Raw genomic sequence first — 25,666 nt, forward strand, 5'->3', positions numbered from 1 at the left:
CATGATGGGTCGCGCACTCAGATATGTCGGCAAAGATGATACAACCGGTATATCAGTTCCGGATGACCCTGGACCATACAGAAGAACAGCTAATTGTAAAACTCGTAACAATCGAGGTTTCGAAGATAAGATCTAATCCCATCAACGTTTTTCACACCACTGGAAAGGCATAAAGAACGGATGTGACTATGGAATATACAAGAAGATCACATTTTGATGGCGAAAAATAGACTAGATAAGCATAAGCAAATATTCCGTTAATTTTTGTATTCTAGTTAGTTTAAGGAAGAGAGATTTTGCCTAACTGTAGAGTTTTGGAGTTTGAGTCTGAATATGGTCAGACACAATTATTTTAACCAACTACTTGACTTGAAAATCAAGCTCGTGAAAAATTACATACTTGAGCTTGACTTGACTTGATTTTGGATATTTATTGCTTTACTTGATATCAAATCAAGCTACTTGATATAACTTGAACTTGATATGCACGCGTCGCACGGCATATATTTCTGCAATCTCGTGCTCGCTTAGACTAAATAAGGGGATTCCTCGAGAGCCGAGAGACTGAAGCATTCGCCAGTGTGACTTTATTAGTAGTTTTCTCACATTTCTATGAAATCTATTGGTAGATTTCGGTAGTTTCAGAAATCTAAAATCTGGAGCTACATTGAAAATAAAGGTTTGAAAAGCCATTGAAATCAATTAATGTTTTCATCCAATATGAAAAAGACTCGGAAAAAGAGAATATTAGAAACAATAAAACTATATAGAATTTATTCAATAAAAATAACACACTCACATATATATGTATTTATATAAAAAACTAAAAATTTGAAATAATTCGAATTTAAAATAATTGTTCATTCGCATCATCCGATTGTTTTGTTTGTTTATCATCTTAAAGAAAAAAAAAACAAAATGTTCAAGCGTTTTATGAAATCGAAACTCAGCAAAAGAACTTAAAGCCGCAGGGCCCGCTCTAGAGAGGCGGCAAATAGGCATTTTGCCGGGGCGGCAAATATTTGAGAGTGGCTTTTTCCCCTTTTTTCTAGAAATCCGAATTCCTTGAAGAATGTAGTAAACATTTTTTTTTTTATTTCAAGAATTTCACACATGATTTTCCATATCAAATTAACTACATTCAAATTTAAAATAATGGTTCATCCGATTGTTTTTGTTTTAATTAAAGAAAAAAAAACAAAACGTTCAAGCGTGTTAAATTCAGTTCCGCCTGTCCGGCCGGGTAGTCACAAGCAGCACCATAACTCTCGAACCAAAAATTTCAATTTTTTCCAATTTATTCATCATCACAATAATTAAAAAAAAACCTACAAACTTGAATTTTTAGGGTTATGCGCAAAATCGAATGATGAATTCCGTAACTATGTTTGTCCCTGATAATTCCAAAACTACGAATTGGAAAGAAATGAAATTTTCTATTTAGAAATATAGCACCGTTAGCAAAACCATAAGAAATTAAAGTCGAATATTGAAAAAAAAACTAATATTTCAGCGATATCAGATTGGTTTGAGTTAAAATGTAGCGTTAAATCTATAATAACAATTTCAAGCTTGATGTGAAATTCCATATTTATTACGTTACCAGAAACATAGAAAATTCAAGCAGATTATCGAAAAAATTACCACATATTACCATAATATTTCTCTGAAAACAGATATGACTGTTTTATGACAAATTTTAAGGGGATCTCATCATCAGAAAACCTCATCTTCATAAACAGACAACAATAACGGAAACTCAAAGTAAATCACAATTTATGCGCTCACACACGCACACGGGGCAACCGCCAGACATTTTGGCGCTCCAGCAAAATAAAATTTTGCCGTCCTGCTCTGCCTTATTTATTTCAATTGTTTTTTTAGAAACCTCTGTTATTCCCTTCAGGTGTTTTCAATTTCTTATAAAATCGTATTTTTTAACTTGAAATCACCTTGTCAAATATATCAAAGAACGTTTTGTCAATTTCATCACAAAACGTCCTGCATTGTTTAAAAGTACGACCCTCTAGATATAAGTCTATAGTGAAAAGACGACGTAGTTCTTAAAGGTGCATTTTAGTACCTATTTGTATTTATAAAACTTTAGTTCAGAGAGCCTATTCGATTTGAAAAAAATTGGTTCTAGGTTATTTTATTATTTAACAACAAAGAGTGGTAATTTCACTAAGACAATATTTTCGTATCAAAATATATGTCTTGCTTTATTAACTGACTGCGCCCCTAAAAAATTTGGCGCCCCGGCAAAATTTTCGGTTTGCCGGTCCTGGCGGAGGCCCTGCAAGCACAAATAAACAGTTTCGTGGACTGGACAGTGATCTACAAGGACATAAATGAACGTAGACTGAAATCTCCAGACGTCAGTAATTTTTTCGATTTTTTTTTTTAAGAGTTCGTTCCATACCGGTTGCTCGAGTATTTTATGTCCTTTTAATAGTGGAAGTTGTATTATGCTCGCAGGACGCTGGACCCAGTGAAACGTCTTTCTGCATTCAAGTGATTCTATTGGAAGGTAGATTTCATTCGCGAAATTTCTTGAAGCCTTTATCAAAAAAATATTTTCCTGATTTTCGTATTTTGAACCCACTTCAAGAAAGAAAATAAGGAGGTACCCAGTCTAAGAATAAATATATTATTATTTTTTCATTTTATTAAAAAAATTAAAATCGGAAAATATGTTATAGATAACAATATCGGAAATATTCAGAATTAAAATATTCTTGAAATAAATTGAAATATGTGTATACATATGAACTTTATCGCGCATAGATTATTTATCTTAAATATTGATATCAAATTAAGAAACAGAATTAAACATTTGTGCAACAATACAATAATTGCTTAATAGGGTATAAGTATTTCAACTTGATAGACACTTGAATTCTTTCACAAGAAAACAAAGGCAATTGAACATCTGGTGGTCCCTATTAATTTACTTGGTTTAGTTGGAAACAAGGAAATGAAATAATTGACGAAACTTAAATGTTTCAATTGCAGAATAATCCTTGATATTTCGTATTTAATGGATTCGGTCCTTACTTGGCGGAAATTCATTATAAATAAAATAAAACGAAGTAATTTCCACTATGTTATTTAATTGTTAGCAACAATTGTTTCGCCACACTGTGGCTTCATCAGGCTACATTTCTGGACTGTCCAGAAATGTAGCCTGATGAAGCCACAGTGTGGCGAAACAATTGTTGCTAACAATTAAATAACATAGTGGAAATTACTTCGTTTTATTTTACTTGATATTTCGCCTTAGATTCATAAACATGAAGGCAATATTAAACTAACAATTAAAAGCCATCTTATGATATGTGTAGACATATAATATCATGTATAATGTGTTTTATAGCATGAGCAGATGGTTACCAAAATATTTTAGTTACAACCAGCTTTAATTGTGTTTGAATTAATTTCAGCTCAGAAAAGATACTCTTCCGAGTGATCATTAGTTGTTCTAGTCTGAAATTCGGCCCATGTAACTTTGTGAGAGTGAGATCCCCACAGTTTAATATCTTGAAATATGGCAATTTCAATTTACTATCATATAAAAAAAGTGATAAATTGAAACTAAAATGTGAAAAGCGCTTACGAGAACTAAAAACCTTTGGAGCGCATGTTAAAATTTTTAATTATCTCACGATAGTTAGTAAAAGCCTTATTTGAATTATTTGAGACAAAGCTGAGAATACAGTCAACTCTATTATCTTCAAGTGCCATATCATAAAAATAGTATCTCAGAGGATTGCGCTGTTTCTTCTCGGGACTTCTGATGAAATCGTCAGTGAAGCAACTCAGTGGTCCCTGCCATATACACCAACCATATCGATATTGAAGTGGGGTAAATTTGCCCTAGAACGGTTGGGTTTATGGCGATATAATTTTTTTTCGATATCGCCATTTTTCCAATTTTCTCTTATAATTCAAAAACAAAAGAAAGTAGCCAAAAATAAATAAAACACTTGTTAGTTTCTCAGAAAAAGAGAATTTAGAATGGGGTATCAGATTTTGTGTATCTCCTATGATTTCAAAGTTGTAATGCTAAAACATCGAAATTTGCTCCATCTTTGCTGCAAGAGGCTCCAGTGTTAGTTACAATCTTCTCCAACGATTAATCAAATAAATTTCCCTCAAAAACCTGCTACATAGTAATTATTCTTTCTATGCACACGTGTTACATTATAAATGTTTGTTAATGATTATATAATTTGTAGGTCGATGTCTTCTACAACGGATACCTAGTTGTCGTAAAATATTCATTTAGAATTGATAATTTTAATCGCAGATTCCATTATTTAGATATTTTTATTCCATATCTGACAGTCGAAGTATTCTTTTGTGTGCGCATGTATCATATCAACAATTATAAATTTTTCAGATTTCACTTAGACTGACAAAAATTGTCGTTTGAAGTAGGTACCTAATGACTGAAATTTTTCAAATCACTTTCTTGGTATTTTATGAAGCTGCTTTGAACTTGAAATAAGTAATAATATTTTCGAGATGAACTGGAAATCTTTATTGATATAAATTTATTAATAATAAATATAATAATAATAAATTTATTTCTGTGGCGATTGACGAAAAAACCTTAATCTAGCTATTCATGATTTCAAACAATTGCTGCGATAATTTTTATGAAGAACAATTATCAATGTTCTATACTCATTTAATTCACCGTAAAAAAATGCAAAGCACTGTCTTACGAAAATCATATATGGGCTTTTCTAGCAGTATTTGAAATTTTTGGAAATCCGTACAGATACTTTTAATTTTTCTCTAGAAATCATCATTATTTCGTCCCCACACCGAACATCCATACTTAGACGACCTCAAGTAAGGAGTATATCGACTATCACTAGGGGAATTAGTCATATGTGAAAGAAAACAAACTTGAAAAATATTTTCTTCATGTCATCTACGATAATTTGGACCAGGATGTTGCAACTGAATGCGAAGGTCTTGCATGACTGTTGAACTCCAGATGAAATGTTTTAATCACTAAGGAATAGAAAGTTCTGAACCATGGTACCTCACGAATTACCAACAATAACATTTCAAATCAACAGAATAAAAGAAAAAGTGAAAATAATCCGTCAATAGGAGGTCGTTTCTATATGCTAGTTCATTGTCCGAAAAGACATTCTGATTGTTAATTTCATAGGCGTAGAAAAGACCGGACATTATAATTTTTCAAGTATCTTATTTCAAAGGAAAAAATAAAAATTCATTATAATAAAAAAACATTGTTAATTAAGCACATTTAATATTCAACCCGGTATAGTTCGTTCCGAAATCCGAATAGAAAAAAATATGCGTTTTAAATATTCGCTGTTTGGAACTCGGTTTGACCATTATTTTCGGAATAATGAATTACTGAAAATTTTATTCGGATTTTGGAAGTTACAACTCCGGGTTTATTGTGATTTTCATAATGATATATATTTTTTTTTTTAATTAACGTGTCTCAACAGCTAGGCCATTGACACAAGGTACAAAGTACTTATCCTCTTGGCATAACAAATAATACAGTACATAAAAATTCACAAAAAAGGAAACATTGAACTAAAATGATAACAATCAAATTTGATATACAGGGTGTTGTTTCGAGGATTCAAACGATTCATAAATTTTTGTTAACCCGGACCTGGATTTTCAAGGCGGTTATTGCATGTTACGTTTGGACTGTCAATTAGGAACATATTTGACAAATATGAAGAAAATATACCGAGTGGTTCGTTTGATATGGCATCAGAAAGAAACGGGCAAAATTCATAAAACACCCTGTATCTCGGCTACGAAGACAGTAAGACCCAACAAATGGCGTATCTCCAGAACCGCCTTGATGCCACCTAAGCACCTGTGAAGTATTTCCCTTTCCCAATGAAACACCCTGTATATCACTATCTTATTATGAGTAAGCAAACTTCTTTGGAAAACTTCAAAAGAAGGAAAATTTCAATTTTTTTTTCTTTATCCCCCCAAGACTTATGTCTTGACTCTTGGTACGCCACTGTCAGGGGGGCCCGGGCCCCCCTTAAATTCTGCTGGCTCCCCCTAAAAGTTTACATACTGAGGCAAAAATAATTACAAGATTAGCAGAACTATAATTTCGATTTACTTTGGCCCCCAAAAAAAAATCCGGTCACCCCTTGGCCACCCCTGTTTTTGAAAACTGGCGTCGCCACTGTGAGTGAAGGAATACAAAATGCCGATAAAAAGATTTTTTGCGACCAAGGGCTGATCCAAGATTTCTTTTAGGGAGGGCGCACAGTACCAAATTCACATAAAAATGAAAAAAAGCCCTTTTTTTTCCATTTTTCAACAAGCATCATCGCTGTATCCGCCGCTGTTTGCGACAAAGCAGGGATAATTATTAGATATAATAGGATATTATGTATTCATTTTAGGGTCCTTAAAATTGGAGAAATTGTTAGCAGCATGATGGGTGCCGCCGATTCAATTCGAGCAGTTCGGTGCTTATACTTCAAAATCTCATTTTTAAAGTAATGTTTTATCATCAATTTGGCATTTACAGTTCATATGTAAATAATGATTGTGCCGAAGAGATTCGGATCAGATCGTACTCAAAAGAGTACGATTATTTTTATAAAAATAAAACCGCTGGTTGATGAATTCGTTGATTCAATTTTCGCACGATTAAATAATTGATTGTTGTGACTTTAATGGATATTCGCCTTGGGGAGGGTTTAAATCCCTCATATCCTCTACCCTTGGGTACGCCACTGACTTGCGGCTCTGGGATCTAGGACTAGCTAGTGTTCTTACCGTTCGTGCTTTAGGTATTTCTGTTCCAATTAAGTCCGAACACATGCATAAACCCTTTGCATAAACCCAGTCAAAAATCGTGTGTCGTTAAGGAACACCACACCACTGCGAGGAGGGATGTTATAATGAACGTGGAAGGCGATGAGTGTGACCATAACAATAGACTCGTTATTTCGCAAAAAGTGTTCTACATCTATAGCGAAAACACGATGTTCAACTGATCAGATCGTCAAGAAGGTGACTGAAACTTCGGATTCTCCCTTCCCAGGGGGTGAGGTCGGTGACCTTATAACCAGGGACGGCGTTAGGGGTGGAAAGGTGAAGCGACCGCTTTAGGCGCCTCTATTTGAGGGGTGCCATTTGGGCCCAGTTGGCTGGCCGCCTCAGGGCCCGCTCTAGAAGCCGGCAAAGATTGAAGGGCGGCATTTTCTACTTTTTCCGAGAATTCCGAATTCTTTGAAGAATGTATTAAACATTTTTTTTGAATTTCAAAATGATTTTTGATATCAAATTAACTACTATTTAGCGTATGCGAATTCGAATTTAAAATATTGATTCATCCGCATCATCCGAAATGTTCAATTGTTTTATGAAACTCAGCAAAAGCTGAAACCGCACGGTCTGCTCTAGAGGGGCGGCAAATATATGGATTCCTAGAAGAATGTATTAAATATAAATTAAATATAAATTTTAATTTCAACGACATTTCACAGCTGATTTCTTTTAACAAATTCTCTAATCTTAGCCGGAGTGAACTTGGCAACCACTTTTCAGCAGCCAAATGACCAGTGGCGTCGGTAGAAATTATAATTGACGAAACGATACGTTTTTGGGGTGCAACCTCTTAGGGTGCAACGCAAAAATTTGATTCTTGAATACACTTCAACGACTTCAATCAAGCATTTCAATACACAAGACCATAATATAGATGTATGTGAATGATGCAGATCATTCAAGCGATGAGGTAGGTATACCAGTATATTTTCATGAAGGAAGCCTTGAAAAATGTTGTTATTAATTGCTTCAGGTGCCAAAATTACTCGCACCGACCCTGTGCATTATTTATTATTTATCTAAATTTCATTGGGTAAAACATAGATAGTATAGCAAGGAGTAAATGATTGAAACTTGGAGGAAAAAACGAAGGATTCACAATTTTTTTAAATAAATTTGTTAATAGTGTGTTTGTCCACCGCGATTATCTATACACTCCCCAACACGTCTCGTCATTGATGCAATAAGATGGTCTATTTCTTCTTGAGGGATACTATCCCAAGCTACCTGTACTTCATGTCTCAGAGCCCAAAAGTCCGTGGGGGCTGAGATAAATTTCCAAGCCTTCTACTCATGATGTCCCAAACATGCTCTATGGGCGAAAGATTGGGGCGGCCATAGCGAAAGATTCACATGGGTCGCTTCGAAAAAATTTAAACTAACTCCTGGCAACATGAAATATTGGATTCCCGAGCCGGTTATAAGATAAGGGAGAACATATGGCTCCAATATTTCTTGAAGGTAACGCAGCGCTGTCATGTAATCACGAATGAGGACTAAAGGTGACCTACTTGCATGTGCATTAGCACCCCATACAACAACGCCTACTGTACGGTGTACATAACGCTCAACATCAAACTGAAGTTCAGGTCTTTCTCCCCGACGTCGTCTAACGTCCCTTCTACGGCCATCATGTGCACCCAAGGAGAATCGAGATTCATCAGAAAAGACGACCTGATACCATTCCACATTGCAATGTTGACGTTCTCTGCACCACTGTAATCGTTACCGGCGATGCTCAACCGTCAGAGGTAACACAAGATGGGGTAGATAATGCTGCAGTCCAGAATACATTAAATCGGTCTCTAATGGCCATACGTCTTAGACGTCGATCTTGAACTTCATTTGTGCCCCTTCGACGTCCGGTGCCTACTCTTCTTCGATTTCGGGAATTATCAAACCACGCTTGACATCATCTCCTAACTGCAGTTGGATTTCTCTTTGTACGGTTAGCGATTTTTCGAAATGAAATAATTGAACCTCTTTCAAATTCACTTAGCTGGCAATAAATTCCGAGTACACATGCTCTAGGAATTTTAACAACAACTAAACATCGACTTTGGATCTCCTCAAACAGCAGGTTTGTTGAAAAATTTAAAAAACTTGCAAAAAACGACTACAATAATTGTTTACATGAAAAAAACTTCACGACTTTTTTCTCCAAATTCAATCTTTTACTCCTTGCTATAGATACTATATATTTTACAAAAAATTGAAAAGCTCATTCTGAGTGTTGCAGTTTCTTTGTCAGTTAATATAGCTCTTAGTTTAGTTTCCTAGAATTTGGCAGGCATCTGTGTTATGTTGTGAGTTAGAAAAGAAAATTTCATTTACATACTTCAGATGTGATGCAAATACCTAAATGTGAACAGATCAAATTTTGTATCAATATTCGGATTGGGTTCTGAGTGGTTCCACCAAGATATTATATATGGGAAACTAAATTTCAATATTTGTGAGAGTAGAATTTTCTACATAGGTTTGATAACATTTTCTTATTGCTAAATTTAACAAAATAATACAAATGAAAATAAATCATAATTTATTTGAAATATCGTACATCTTTTCATCAAATCTTAAATCAAAAACTAAAACAATTTGGGATCAGAAAAGGACAACAGATATGTTAAAAATGCAGATAAGATATATTAAAGCTAAAAACAATCGCGACATATAAATTGTTAGTGAACATGTGATATGTGACTAAAACAAATGTTTTGAACTACCTTACTTTAAATGAAAAACTAGCTCAAAATCCCCAAAAATTTGTGAAAAGAATCTTATCCTATTCATCTATATAATTCGGCTAAAATTCTGGATTGTTAGAATATAACATTCAGTATAAGTGCATACACATATATTCAATACAATTGTGTATCATTCTTATCAACAAAAAATTGATTAGATTTATAATTAAGAGATGTAGTATCAACAGATTAAAGCTCAATAAAATATGAATTAATACCATACAAAGCATCATTCAAAATCATTGAATCTTCAGAATAGAATTACTTGATGAAAACAAGAGAATGTCTTAAAGATATTGTCAAATTTTTTACAAAAATAAATATTTTTGTAATTTTGGACTTAAGTTATTTTTAATAATAGGTTTGAAGTCACTGAAATTTTCGGTTAAGACGTTTCCAAAGATGATTGAATCAAAATAATAACGTCTGAAAGCAAGTTTTCAAAATATCATTTATCTGTTAGAATAGAAAAAGTTTTTAGCAGATAAATTATTATTTAATCTTGTCATGATATTTTTATGAAGCTAAAGCTAGATTTTGTGTAATTCTGATTTAATTATCAATTCATCAAAATTCTATTTTCCCATGGTTCTTAATAACAACATTTAAATGCATTTATATATATATTTTAATACAAACACTTACGTTTTCAAGTCAAAATCATCAAAATACCATTTAGCTATATCAAAATTTATTGAAAACCATCAATTATAGAATAAGTATATTCCAGAGTATGATTTTTTATTTGAATTATATTGATGGCACCTTTTGGGATTGCATTGAACAAGATTTACGATAATAGTATTCTTATATTATTTATTCATATTAGATATATACTTCAAATTTTAATTTGACTGACAATTACATTCAAATTCAACTATCATTTCGAAATTAAATTGAAAGCTATCTCTGAAAATTCTTAATAACTCAATTTTTTATGAATGACTGACCAAAAGTAAACTTTCATAAAAAACATTAAAATTTCCATACTATCAAATATATTTTTAAAGTGGTAAATATATATTTTTTAAAATACTAACCAGTGTAATCTGCAAAAGACTGAAACTCATATACTGAAGAATTCAAATTTTATCATATCTATTTTTTGAACTGTTCGACTACATACATCAAAAGACATCTTTGTACAAGTTTCGACTTAATTCCACACAAATGTCTGACTGAATCACAGATGAATAAATCGATTGACAATTGGAATCGAGCAAACTGAATGTTCACAGTTGATGGTCACTTGAAATATATCACAGGAAATAAATACAATACCTTTTTGTGTAACATGGGCAAGGCAAAAAATTATAAAATACAAGACTAGCATAGTAGACGAAGTGAAATTGGAAACAATTATGCATTCATGAAAAATACAGCAAAAAAATTACAATTGAAAATAATTAAGCATGAAAAATTTCAACACAACCAATCATTGTAAAAAAAATTTTTAAATAATATTAGAAGCTTGTTCATTATGGCCAAAATGGAGGAAAATATCTCATATTTGCTGGCATGTATAAAAATTGAATAAAACCTTTCATTAGGATAAATTTCCAATGATTGGATGAGTAAATACCTAATACACAGCATTTTTTACATCAACTTACACATACGTGATATATTTATCCCCATATACTCCGCTTTTTAATTAGTTCTCTCTAAGTAAATCATACTTAACAACATCAATGAAATCCGATATAAATATAACATAACTCAAAAATTAAAAAAAAAATGATTAAAATATAAATATTGAGGGGGTATTCGATCAAAATTAGTACATATATAAGATGGAAGCTTACCTAATTTACTTTTTTTTTATAACAGTTCTAGAATTGAAAAAATTCTAGCATGAGACCTAAGTATTTTGCCAGAAATATTAAAATGATTTAAGACAAATTTTGGTGAAAAACGATTTGTGCAATACATCAGACAAATTAAATTTAATTTTTCTTCAAAACTAGATTAAAACGAACTGATATAGTGAACAATTTCCAAAATTTAGAATTCAAATTCAGCAGTTTGATTGGCAAAAAATACTATATTAATTCGAATTCAGGCACTAAACAACAAATTAACAATTTTTGACAGTATGACGTTTTTGGAATGTTCTACGTAAATTATATGAATCAAAGAAAAATTTGCAGACTTTGACTTAACAACTATATACAAATAACACTTTCTGAAAAATATCAAAGTTGCAAATTATATTACTTTCCATTTAATAATTATATAAAGTGATTTTTTTATTTTGACGATATTTGTTGGCTTTGAGGCTCTAATCTTTATAAGGAAACGCATCAATAACATCGCGTTAAATAAATATTAGAATAATAAAATGTCACAAAATTATACGTTTCAAACCTCTCTACTGATTTTTTATATTTAATTGATATACGTTTAAAATTTTTGTTCCAATAACACAGACAAGAAATTTTATCTAAAAACACTAATAATGTCATTTGGCTTAATGAATTATTAAAAGTTTGAAAATATTAATCTAATACACCGCACTTTGCAAAATAGAATGGGAAAGTTTGTATTTTTTGAAAAAATTTATATTGGTAGAAAGGAATGAATTGCATATTGAGCACCAAAACTAATTATTCACTAAGATATTACCCGCTTAAATTACTAGTCAAATATGAGCTGCTTATGTCCTTACCTCCAATTTGCATAACTTCACACACATTTATGTTAAAGCAGCCCAATAAATTCACGAAGATTTCAATTCCACACATCCGTACATTAAAGCTTTATATCGAAGTTTTCAAAAATTAAATCTAATATAAAATTGAAATATTAAAAAATATTGAATCAGCGTCAAAATAATTACGAGTTAAAATAATTTTTATGGTAAATCTTAAATATTAAAGAATTCAACTATATTCCAGTTTTTACATGTTCTTATTGTCATTGAAATTATAGAAATTTGGCTGGAAGCATACAGCATACAATAGGCTCTTTACTAATTCGAAGGGTACACAAAACGATTGAATGGAAAACAATAGAGAAGCAAATTGAATTCTTTTTCTCAATTTCAAATTTGTAAAAGGAATATAGTTGAAAAATTAAGGAAATAATATCCTTTGCAGCAACAACTTATCATTTTCAGCACATCAAGTGATATTTTCATATTAACATTCAATTTCAGCATAACATGCTGCCAATATATATTTATTATATATATATAAAACAATCAAAATATCTAATGATACTTTGTGAACAGCGAGTTGTGCTACAGAAGTTATCTCCTCATTGAACTCATACTTTTTACAACTTGCAATTTATAAAGTGATCAACAATATTAACAGAAATCCATAGAATGTTCTATAAAGCAATTAGAATTTGTACCACATTCACTAACAAAAGTATCAATTTTGCTTCACTTCAACACTAAAGTAAAATAATACCTATTATTTGGTGATTACTTAATAGATACATTCATTTGTTTCCTTCACAACATTCAAATTTCATCATATGTTTTGACTTCGTTCTTAACACCAAAGAATTTCTGTTTCTGTAAAATTAAGCGAAATACATAACTTTTTTTGTGTCTGCATGTACAGTTATTGCTCTGGCCATGGCCCCAGGTGTTCTATCTTCCGAAGAGCCAGATTGATGAGATCCTTCGCCACTGAAACGTGAACTTAAATTTATTGATAGTTGAGATGATTAGCTTTTACCTGGTGACCTTATACATTGAAAAAAATTCAGATGAACTACCAAAATCAATTAGCACATATTGAGTCATCAAAAAAAATTCTTTCGGCGAAATACAATGGTTGGGAATATTTTTGGAGTTAGATCAACTGTTCTCAATAGTGCACTGAGTTCAAGAATCATATGTCATTTAGTTTATTGACTGTAGTCTCAATTTTGTCACTTCACCTCAAGATTATTTTTACAAAATTTTGATGAAATTTATTTTGCGTATTCTGTTTGAATTGTAGACATATGATCACATATGAATTTCAGTTGTTTTTGATGTGTGCTTTAAACTTGCACAGACATGAAATTACAGAGATGTCCTTATTTCTTGTTCTAGTGATCCGATGAAATTTGGTATTACAATTATATTGAGTCATAAGTAGTTCTATACCTATTTCTATTTAATCTTTTTGGATATGAAGTGTGCTTTTTTCATTTTTCACATTCTAATGTAATGTGTTCTTCTAATCTGAATTCAAAAGATTTTCGGCTCTCCCGAATATGCCTATGGGTTAATCAAAGGTTCTTAATTACTGAAATTAACAAACTGTATGGAGCAAATCTTTTAGAAGCGAATTTGTTCGATTATCGCAGCCTTGAACAATGGGAATTCTTACCAGAAGCATTGAATAATGCAAATTTAACTTAGATTTTTTTTTCCATACTTCTCATGAATACTCCACTCATTCAAAATCAAATTGAAATTTATTTGAAGTGTAACCAGCTTTTTTGAATCCAAACGCTACACTATAGCTCAAACCCTTCACAAAATAATAATTATCCGTTGTAATTCATAGCGAGTCTATTCCGTAATTAAATTGAATGAAACAAAAAATATGTGATAATTGTTTTCAGTACATATTCATTCTTGAATTTTGAAGATTGTCACACTTAAGGTACCAAATAATTCCAATAGAAAACACTTTTCTTGACTTCAATGACTTCAACTTGAGAAAAAAAAAGCAAAATTAGAATGTCAAATAAACATTGATGAAATTGTTGACGTAATATTCTTGATAATGGAAAATTTGTAGAAGGATTACTTCGACCATTTCTTTTATATCTGTGGTTGGTTCTTTCCGACGTTGCCTGCCATCTTCAGGGTGTTGATTCTGAGAAGATTGGCAAACTTATTCAGTCTGGACCTGAAGTTTCCATGTTTTTTCTAATTTCGAAATGTGGTATGGGGGTATTTCTCATTGCACCACTGATAAGTGTTAAACTGAACTACTACAGAAAAACAAACTAGAAAAACAAAATTTTGGCAACAGCTCATCCAGAAATACGACTTCCACCTAACTTATCTAAGCATTACCGGAAATAAGATGTAACTTTTACAGGGAGAGTCTTGGAAAGTTGAACATAACATTTAACTATAAATTCCTCTGATTTTGTGAAACACTTTTTTCGCTCAATTTTTCATTCAGAAACAGTAAGAAAAACTGAAAATGACGTTCCTTAGAAATGCATAAAATTATGACAATAGATTTTGATTGTTCTCAATAAGTAGGATAAAATGTAAGTTGGATCGCTGAATTATGGAGCACAATAGATCATTAGGTTGCAGTGCAAGGGAACCACTTAGATTAAATATTGATCTTATTAAATCTTAATGCTGAATTATAACATGATCCCCAGCCGTTTAGGCAAGAGAATTAATTCTGAAATCATTAAATGCTTATTACTTTATATCTGAGCGGAATCGGAAAAATTGTAAATGAAAAAATTTTTTTATTTGATTACCAATTATAATCATCTGCTTTAGTAGACTAGTGGTTAAAGTAACAGAGTTGCAAGAGTAAATATCCAAGTTATACCTCATTTTGAAATAGTATGGAATGTGCAAGTCCAGATGGAACAAGTTTGGCAATCAGTTCTTCTCAAGACCAATATCCCAAAGACTATAGGCAAATGCTTGCCGAAACATCGAAATAACGGAAAAAGCCCAAATAATTCTTCCAATAACAATATTGTTTTCAAATCATAACAAAAGTGATAAAGAAGTCAAAAAATACTTCAGTTTTCTCAAATTTAGTGTACAATCATCAAAATAAAATGAAGGATGACATCCTTCACAATAATTTGATATTGTCTTTATAGAGACTCTAATGCTTACCTGTCGTGTTCCTTCTCTACTAAATGATATCGAGCTCTGAAAGCTACCAAATGAGCGTAATAGGCGGGTGCCGGAATAGAAACTGATCTTGTACATCTAACATAGGTATGACAAAGCTGATAGGTAAGGCATTGTAATTCATCCGAATCTAAATGAGAATCATCCCAAAGCACGTGATAATGTGAAGGCCTCGAGGTTCCCTACAAAATAATTGACTTTTAATTTGAGAATAAAAGATAAGGTGGACTATAAATAGTAGTACATGCATAAGCAAATATGGCTTTGCTTTTATAATACATATATTATGAATGTGTATTAATAGGAGCATCCCAAAAAAATGTTAATTTTTTAATATGAGGAAAAATATTCCGTTATTTGTGTAGTATATTTTTGGATATAAGAATTTAAAAAAAAAATTTTTTTTTTAACTTTAACTTTAAAAAAAAAATTTTTTTTTTAACTTCAGTATCAATATGTATTCTAGAGCTAGGATGATGGATGCGGTATAACTACAAATAGCTTTTATAGTTTCCAAGAAAGGCTGTGGACGACAAACAGACTTTTTTAATCTGAAAATTTTATGAGTGGGTTCATATTTTTTTTCTTGATTAATTCCAAAGATATTGAAAATAATAAATAAAAATCCATCCATCCACAGGTAAAACATTTTGTGGAAAACTAAAGAGCAATATGCATGAAATTTTGTCTTGAGAATCCAATTCAAAAATTTCAAAGGGTAAAAATCAAGAAATCAGAAAAAAATTTCTCCAGACCATATAATATACAATTATAATTCGTTAGAATGATTATAAATTTAACATTATCTTCCAAGATGACAGGTTGATTTCTCTTTGATTATTTATTTATATATAAGGAATAATAAATTGGTATTTATTATTTCCCACAAAATCCTAACATAACAACAGCATTTTAAACAATGCATCCACTGTCGGGCCAGGTTGGACAGAACAACCTGCCTCTGACATTTGCTAACTGATTTGACTACTCAGGACAAAGTACTATATTAGTATTTATTTTGAGTGCAGTCCACATGTTCAGTATTTTTTTTTTGTTATAAGTCCAGAGGAGATTATTACCGAATAAAACATTTTATCTAACTGAAATCTAAATGAACGAATAGTCAATGTTTACCCTTCATGAAATTGGACAAATTCCATAAACTGGAAGTGCCTTAGCTAATTAAGTGAAAGAAATAGATTTGAATTAACCTTGTTTCTTAGCCATATTTTCCAATTTTCCTGTCTTTAAAATTTAAGATAGCAGTTAAAAACTTTTCCTTAATTTGGAGTAACTGATCAAAATCATGCTCCAAAATTACCTGAGAAATGTTCTGGATTGTTTCCAAATTGATTCATTCAAATATTCAAATCCTAAATCCCATAAAAGGAATCATTATTTTAAATAGCAAATCAAAAATATTACTTTAACTATTTCAGTTAAAAATTCATGCAGAAGCAAATGTTTCAAAAAAATCACACTTTAACTAAGGAGTGCTTACCTGTATTCCTTGATGACTGCACAAATAAAAGTCAAATTCAGTAGGATGGGTTATACCAACATCCACTGTTGTACCAGCTGGAATATTACCGCTCTTTCCACTTTGCTCTTTTTTATCGGCGCAGAAGAGTCTTGTGTGATGTCTTTTTTGTACTACGATAAATGTGATACCTGGTTTGTAATCAGATTCTAACTTGATACACGCCTCTCTTATAGCTGTGAGTTCATGCTGAAGGAGCATCAAAAATTGTCCTTCAGAAACTCCATCTCTGTATAAAATTATGCGATGTGGTTTGTAACCACCAGTTGATTTGTAAAACATGATGAGTAGTTCACTGCAAGAAATAAAATCAAGTAATTATACAAGAATATTCTGAAATCACATTAAAAAAGATGGATCAGGATCAAATAAACAATTTAGTGAAATATTTGATGAAATTAAAGAACTTACCGAACCATAGAGCTTAGTTCTTGAATAATTTCCTGTCTATGTTGCTGAACACGAACTGTCGCTGCATAACGTGAAGGATGAGCATCCATAGATCCAACAACTGCTGCTATTGAAGGTTTCTTATTGTCTCCAGCTGGCGGATGGGTAACATCTGCGCCCAAGAAAATAACAGGTTCGTTGAATATCTGAAATCAAGATATAACTGAATTAATAGGGGAATTTCAGCCAAACTGCCAAGTTTAAACTTTTGCCCAAAGGAAGGTTGATGGCATGTCCAGTGATACAAATACAAATAGAATTAGATCAAATTACAGTATAATCACTCATATCTATGAGGAACCACTTCTAAGGCATTGCTTGAGAGTTGAGACAATTCAGAGAAACATTGAAAAAATCTGAATTATTGCACTGGTTATTGAAAGATGTTATCATTCTGCACCTTTGTTCTTCTCAATGAAGCATAAAGTGTATCTATCTCTGAATGGAATCAATTGTAAAATTTCAGACACGAAGAATATCCCATTGGCAATTTTATAGAGTGAAATGATGTCATTCATTTGTCAACTATTTTGCAGCTCTGTTAATACAAATTGCCCTCAAATATGTGAATATACATGATCACTACTAAAAATATTTTCCTTAGAGGACAGAAATCTAAGAAATTTCGTACCTCTCAATTATGTTTATTTGTATTGAAAATTTAAAAGACTAAAAATAAATGAATAAAAAAAATTCCAGATAAGTTTTGTAAAGACCTGCAGTGTTGAAGGAACTTATTTGACTACTTGAATAAACAATTAAAAAATGTTCTTCCAACTGGTTCTTCTGAAAGTAAAATATCAAACAAATGTATGGTCTATAATTATTTCAACAAATAACCTATTACTACTCTTTCATTAAAAAATAATATGCTTTTCTATGGACTAGTATAAAAAATTCTATTCTATTATTCTATTCTAAATCCTTTAACAAAATCAATAGACTGAAGAATTACTGAGGGATATAGTAAACTGATATCACAATAAACAATATAATTTCAATGAAGGATTTGTTTTGAATTTGATATGGATTCAATGACACAGCTAAGATTATTATGTAGAGATAAGGCAATTCAAGTTCTGACAGGGTAATAGTATAACTGCAAATTGTCTTTTCAACACACCTCAACTGATAGTGCAGAAAAAAAGTTTAGTGAATTATTTGTGCAATACTGGTGAGTACAATATACTGCATTGTATTTTTCAATTGATGAAACAATATTTGAAACACATTTTATGGAACATTAGTTGATAGGTATGAAAAAAGAAAAAATCAATATCATATTTTGGATTGAGATCATTTTTTATCAGATTATTTTTACTTATTCAAATCAAAACTTAAATATTGCTTCAAAATTGGTCATATATTATATATAAACCACTTGCAGTGAACCAAAATTTTGATATCTCAATAGACTTAAAAAATTTTCTCTATGATAAAGAAAATATTTAATTTCTGGCTGAAAATATCATCTTTTATAATGCTGTCCTAAGTTTTTGAAAGAATTTTTAAATTCAGCACAAATAGTTTCTATTAAATGATGTGATTAAAGAAAGAAAAACGGAATTCTATACATCAGGAAAGAATCTTAATTTCAAACAACAAAATGTAACAATACAAGTACCAAATTTCACTCAAGTAACTTTTTGTCATTTGCAAGAAAATACTGCAAGAAAATACTTAATTATATTTCAAATTTGAACTACCTCTAGATGAAAATCCTTCTTGTGATATCAAAGTGAATCAATCATTTGGTAAAACTAATAATACCTTTTAATGTCAGTAGCTTTTCAACGAATAATTATGTAGCTCACTTTAAAATCTTCAAAATAAATTTATGAAGATTATGAATTGAGATTTATTGAGGAATTCAGTACTTTCAGCTCATGCAGCAATTCCATTAAGTGCACAAAAAGATCTTTACAAAGGTACTACATACAAAAAATTTTCCCACAACAAAAATAAAGTAAAAGTAAGAGGAACGTTGATTTGCAACCATCTAATTCGACCTGTGAAACGAAATTTTTTTCATGATATATGATTTATCAAGCCAACCGACAGTCAAGTCCATCGAATCCAATAGAAAAAGATGTTGCGAGACAAGACAAAATAAGCTCAACTTCATTATACTGTTTTGAATTGCAGTGTACCTGAGTGAAAAACACTTTTCTGACAAACATTCCATTCGTGAGAATCAAATCCAATCAAATTTATTCTGGGCACACCTTACACTCTAGTTGCATAAGTTACTATTTTGCACGATTTTTTCTCACCGTGTTCAAAAATTCTATATAAGATTTTGTGTCAGTAAAGTTCAATTTTACACTGTAGTAATTTCCTTTCATAAGAGCATATATATTGAGTACTTGCATACCTAAATTTATTCTCCAATTTCTAAATGCAAGTATGGAGAACCCAATATTAGAGGCATTACACCTGTACTTGTTCTCTTATTCTAAATGGTAGATATCAGATCGCGAGTTCTCTCAAGACATACATATTATGAAGTATGGACATAAGATAATGAGGATTATTCCACTTCTTGAAACTCACATAAATACCAGATATGAGTTCAACATCTATTGTTGCATAAAGAAGCTAGCGGAATTTTTTTTTTTAACTGTTATAGATTTCACACTAGAGAGCATAAATTAGAACTTTCAGTTCAATGAACTATTTTAGAGGTTTATTATTGGAATAAGTAAACTGAAAATAATGGATAAAAAACATTTCATCATAAACTTACAGAGATTATGTAAAACAATTCCATCTGAATACTTGTAATAATTAAAAACCTTTGATATTAGTAATATACACTATATCTTGTAATATATTATTATTCTACCGAATCCACAGAAAAATACTCAAAAACTAACTTCTTTCCTTACCTTTGGTCTGATTGATGGCACGAGAATACTGTTGATACCTCCCAATTTAACATTTATTTTAAGACATAAATTTGACAGTGTTTGTGGAGAAGTCTTATTGACGTTTTTGGCTTGAACACATTGGGTGGCCATTCCCAAAACTGTATCTCCCACCCTCTTTACTTCAGCTGAAAGTTGTAAGAGAAAAGTAGATTATAGAAGAACTGTATAATTTTTTTGAAACATTACCATACACCGGCGTTTTACCAGGTAAAACAACAACGACCAACTGAAGGGCTTGGAAAGTAGTCTTAAGATAACGGAACATAGGTTCCACCTGATCAGGTCCTGTAGCGTATTTACAAAAACAAGGTTGTCCTATGATTGGCATTCCTGCATCATTGGATATTTTCTGAAGCTGCTGTGTGAAATTTCTGTAAAAAAATCTAGTAGTTACAAGTTTGAAAAAAAAGAATAGTATTAATATATGAATCATTTTGCAGGAACCTGAAGAAAAACAACATGATCTAAAGTCAGCATAGTTTGAAAACCCCCTATTATGCAGGAGATATTATGAAATATTCATTATGTAATATTTTTTACAAGTTCAGATATTCTGTAATGAAAAAGGAAATAAACCATTGTGTTAAATGTGGTGTTTAATTTGATCGGTCTCTTCTAAAATTCTGAAGGTTTATTATTGAAAATAAACCAGACTAATTCATGAAAAAAATAAATGAATAAAAAAAAGTTGTTTTTCTTATGCTGTTTTTCAAATTTTTCTGATGATAAATGAATAATGTAAAAAATTAGTGGACTCAAATCGTCCACACATATATAATAATACCTTAAAGCATCTTCTCTAACAGTTCTCTGAGGAGCAAAACACGCAATTGCCCAAACCCTGATTTCAACACCAGTGAAAAATTGTTTTCCTCTCATGTCCCAAACCCCTTGATTAGGAAGAGCCTGTTGTTTACTCTGTAAAATCACAAAATCCAAAATCATTTCATTACATGAACAGTTCTACCAATAATTAAAAACATGAAATATTGGACGAAATTTTGTCAAAATTTTCAGCAAAAAAGCATTAGGTACAATTTAACCGTGTCATATTAATTTCAAACAGAATGTATATTTATTTGACAACTAGTTACTTGAATTACCAAGTGTTTCATAAAGTTGATAATTGCTCATTAGATTTGAGGTTTCTTAAACAAAGATGTTATTAAAAAATGTAATAAAAATACAACAAAACTCAAACCAATTTTGAGAAAAAACATCAATAAAACTCCCATGCTGAGTGCATGCCACACATAAATTTTCAAATTCACATGCTGAAGTGAATCAGAAGTATGCAGGCTTTATAATCTTCTTGTGTAACCACTGAATAAAGTCATATTTCATACTGGAATTTTCATTTTGAAAGTTACGAAATAGTAAATTATCTCGATTGCTGAGTTTTTATCAAACCTGTATATTCTTTACACTTCAAAATTGTATTAAATGTAGTGTAAAATCTCCACATTTCTTAAAATTTGCCATTTCTCGAATAATCACTCAAAACAAAATAAACATAAAATAATAGTCTACAGTAAACGTTGGTTAAGCATCTCAAAATGATAGGGAATACGCCATTTTGGGATACTTGAAAAAATAATAAGAAACCTACAGAAACTTCAATTTTTATAAGACATTCACATCAAAGTTATTAAGGAGATTCAATCATTGAAGTATCTGTAGCACTACAAACTAAAGAAATTTATAACAGAAACTAACGTGCCAGCCCACCTGTCCGCTGAGAGAAGCTACCCTTCCACCATACTGAAGTTTTGGTGGGGGTAACACTCTACCTCTTACTTCCATCATGTTATTACTGATGGTTAAACCAAATTCCTGTACATATGCATCGTTATTAAAATCTGCCCTTCTAACAAGATTGTTTATTTCTCTTTCTCGGTCTGGGGCTGATCTAATGGAAAAAAATTAGTGATTAATTTTTTTTAATTAATGATTAATAAGAAGCGAATTACTGAAAACAGATAAAATCTCATATTAAAAAAAATGAAAGCATGAAAATATTTTGATACTTTTTGAAAACATGTGTGGTCAAAATAAATTTTTTCACTACTTGACTGTAGTCTCTTCAAAAACACTGTGAGATGAAGAAGAAAAGTGAAAGCGTAACAAAATATCTGAATATCTATGGAAGTAATACAATTCAAATGGAGGACTCAATTTACTTTTAGTTTTGAATAAATACTTATTTCCAACGTTAAATTCAACAGGATTATTTTTGTGAATAAAATAATGGTACAATGCTGACTCTTCAATATGAGTATGAGGAACATTAACAAATTAGCAAATATACAGGGTGGCCATTTGAAAACGAAACAGACGAGATTACAGACGAAATAAAGTTTTTCGATAGAAATGCTCGGACAGGTCGATTTCTGTTTCGAGGGGGACAACTTAAGATGTAGGTTACGGACGCATAGCGCTTCAACCCTTGCTGCTACAACCCCCACCCCCAATTTTTGAATAGGGAAGATGGGGTGAGTGATACCTCAATTTAAAGGTATTTTTATACTGATTTCAGCACAGTAATTGTTTTTTCATTTTATGCATTAGTTCTCGAAATATTCATGCGTTAGTTAGTTAGGAAGGAAGCCACAGTCATGGTTGTTTTGAAGCTCAAAATGTCGATTTTTCACAAAACACTACAAGTGCCATGAAAACACCACTTCATTTTCAAATACTTAGTTAAGAATATTTCGAGAACTAATGCATAAAATGAAAAAACAATTACTGTGCTGAAATCAGTATAAAAATACCTTTCAAATGAGGTATCACTCACCCCATCTTCCCTATTCAAAATTTGGGGGTGAGGGTTGTAGTAGCAAGGGTTGAAGCGCTATGCGTCCGTAACCTACATCTTAAGTTGTCCCCCTCGAAACAGAAATCGACCTGTCCGAGCATTTCTATCGAAAAACTTTATTTCGTCTGTAATCTCGTCTGTTTCGTTTTCAAATGGCCACCCTGTATAATTGCAATAATGAAATAGACAGAAGAAGGATTGTATATAAAGCAGGGAACTAATTCAATTAAATTCCATCAGTAATTTTAGCATAGTTCTCAATTTTCAGAAGAAGCTTTAGGAAATTAAGATATTGAAACTGTGTACTATGTGATATATTTTGTCCCTTGCTTTTGCAAGTTTATTCTAGCATAATATGGCGATTGGAAAAACATAGTATTGAAGCGCTAATCAATTTTCGAACTGAATATAACTAAAGTCAATTTGATAAAAAACTTTTACTTGGACAATGTTAAAATTTAATTGAATTAGCATTACCGGTAGCTCTATTGCTACAATTATAAAAAATTAGCTTCTTACCTAGCAGTTGCTTTGATCATTGTGGATGTCTGCATATCCGTTAATTTCTTTATACACCTCTGCCCAGCAACAATATTACATACCTCAAGAGGCAAATATGTGTGCTTATGCTCTTGCCCTACCTGTTTGTTTAAAAAAAAAAAAAACAGTGACCAATAAATTATTTTATTCATTCATGCCCCTTCTTTTATCCCATATCTGATTTTGACTACATTTTATTTTGTATTTTATTTAGTTTTTGAAAATATTAATGGAACATTGAAGTAATTTTCCAAAATACATTTACTGCTTATAATGGACTATGAACTAAGAACTAAACCTAAGAATTCAGAGGAGTTTATGCACTCTCTTGTTAATTCTTAGTTAAGGCATGCGCATGTGCTCTAACTACTTTCTATTTGTTCTATACTTTGATGTTTGACGTTGATATTTATTGTGAAAAAATTAAATTTAATTTTTTCAAATACACCTAATACTTTTCATCGATAAACACGAATAAAGAACATAAAATGATAGAAACTGGTAATCGTTAAAATTGAAATTCTATGCGGAGCACGTGCACTTCTATATTTTACCTGAGCCTTTAACAGTTGGCCTGTTAGTGTTAGTTCTTAGGAAACATGCATAAATTTTGTAAATTTGTTAGCGTTCAATTCTTAGGTCTTAGTTCTTAGGTTTAGTCTTAGTTCTTAGGACTGGTGCATAAATCCACCATAAGTTGCAGATTTTTATTTATTTTTTACCCAATATATGATATAAATGTGTTATAATATCCATGTTTTCTCATTGGATATTATAATATAAAGTAATAAAAAATTGCTGACACCATTACTATGAAACTCAATTTCTAAAAAAGAATTTGTAAACATCAAATATGAGATATTTCATATGAATACCCCTTAAATTTATTTCAACTTACCTGGAGACATGGTAGATGAGGGAATCGAAGTTTCATTTTATATTTATCCAAAAAATATTTAGCAACCGTACATTCGACAGTTTGTCCATTATCGAGTTGGAGAGGAAATCTGTAAATGAATAAATTCTCAAAACTAGAGGATTTTAACAAATTTTATCATCATGGTTTACTATGAATCAAAATTTTAACATTATTGAATAGATATTAGTCTTTGTTTTCACTCTGGTGTACTAGATTTTAGTTTAAACTAAGCTGAATGAATACTAAAGTGGCAACAGACAGCTTTTATAATTATATCCACAGAATCATAGCTGTGGTTTAATTAGTTTTTCACCTGATATTTAGCCTACAACTATGGTATGCATCTTATGAAGATGCCGTAGTTGTAGGTAAAAAATTAGGTGGAAAACCAACTAAAGTAGACTAGAAGAACCGAAAGCCCGGAATTATCTTACTCTATTGAATTGTCCGACCCCCAAAACCTTCAGCATTGTCTAATGATATTCGTAATATCTTTCATAAAGATTGAGATATTTTGCAATAGAATAAAATAGAAAATAATAGAACTCAGTGCAAATATCTCAGTGTTTTTATTGATTGGGGGATCACTTTTGAAAATATAACTTATTATTTTCATTTTTTATTAATGTTTATATATTTTAGAAAATATATAAACAAATTTTTGACATTTAATCGAATTATAAATGATACTAAATTATTAGAACTATTTTTGACCTAATTATTAGGGAAATATAATAGGCATTCACAACTTACGATTGCATTTGGGCTGGTCTTCGAGTGACATTACACACTCTGTATTTTCTTCTCATAGTTCCACAATGTGTAATTTCAATTTTCAAGCCTTTAATTTCCTTTGTAAATTTTACCCTTTGACTGTCTGTCAAAGGTTTTCTTTGTTCATTGATGTCTCTTATATCCAAAACCTCACACATAAACTCAATAACAGGTTGTGCTTTATAGAAAGCAGTGGCAGAGACTAGAAGAAGATTAAAGATAAAATTTTGAATGAT

General features: G+C 31.2%; 1 protein-coding gene and 1 long non-coding RNA gene across 12 annotated transcripts in view; one reads left to right on the forward strand and one right to left on the reverse strand.

Annotated features, from left to right (window-relative positions):
* Positions 1–9,392: 9,392 nt before the first annotated feature.
* Positions 9,393–25,666, reverse strand: part of LOC123674157 (protein argonaute-2) — a 33,610-nt gene continuing 17,336 nt past the window's right edge. For 6 of the 11 annotated variants that reach the window (XM_045609063.1, XM_045609061.1, XM_045609062.1 and 3 more), the window contains 11 exons: positions 25,410–25,632; positions 24,636–24,744; positions 23,717–23,838; positions 22,099–22,291; positions 21,167–21,300; positions 20,569–20,753; positions 20,341–20,507; positions 17,414–17,598; positions 16,964–17,297; positions 15,445–15,644; positions 9,393–13,266 (listed from right to left, as the gene is read on the reverse strand). In XM_045609063.1, the coding sequence (XP_045465019.1) occupies positions 13,146–13,266; positions 15,445–15,644; positions 16,964–17,297; positions 17,414–17,598; positions 20,341–20,507; positions 20,569–20,753; positions 21,167–21,300; positions 22,099–22,291; positions 23,717–23,838; positions 24,636–24,744; positions 25,410–25,632 (1,973 nt within the window). In that variant the 3' untranslated portion in view covers positions 9,393–13,145. The remainder of the gene's footprint in view (positions 13,267–15,444; positions 15,645–16,963; positions 17,298–17,413; positions 17,599–20,340; positions 20,508–20,568; positions 20,754–21,166; positions 21,301–22,098; positions 22,292–23,716; positions 23,839–24,635; positions 24,745–25,409; positions 25,633–25,666) is intronic. The other 5 variants (XM_045609066.1, XM_045609064.1, XM_045609071.1 and 2 more) reach the window with 3 other exon arrangements.
* On the forward strand, positions 17,882–20,970 carry LOC123674159. The gene is made up of 2 exons (XR_006746590.1): positions 17,882–18,626; positions 20,823–20,970. It is a non-coding gene; the product is annotated as an uncharacterized LOC123674159 (long non-coding RNA).

The sequence above is a fragment of the Harmonia axyridis genome, chromosome 2, assembly GCF_914767665.1.
Source record: "Harmonia axyridis chromosome 2, icHarAxyr1.1, whole genome shotgun sequence".
NCBI lineage: Eukaryota > Metazoa > Arthropoda > Insecta > Coleoptera > Coccinellidae > Harmonia > Harmonia axyridis.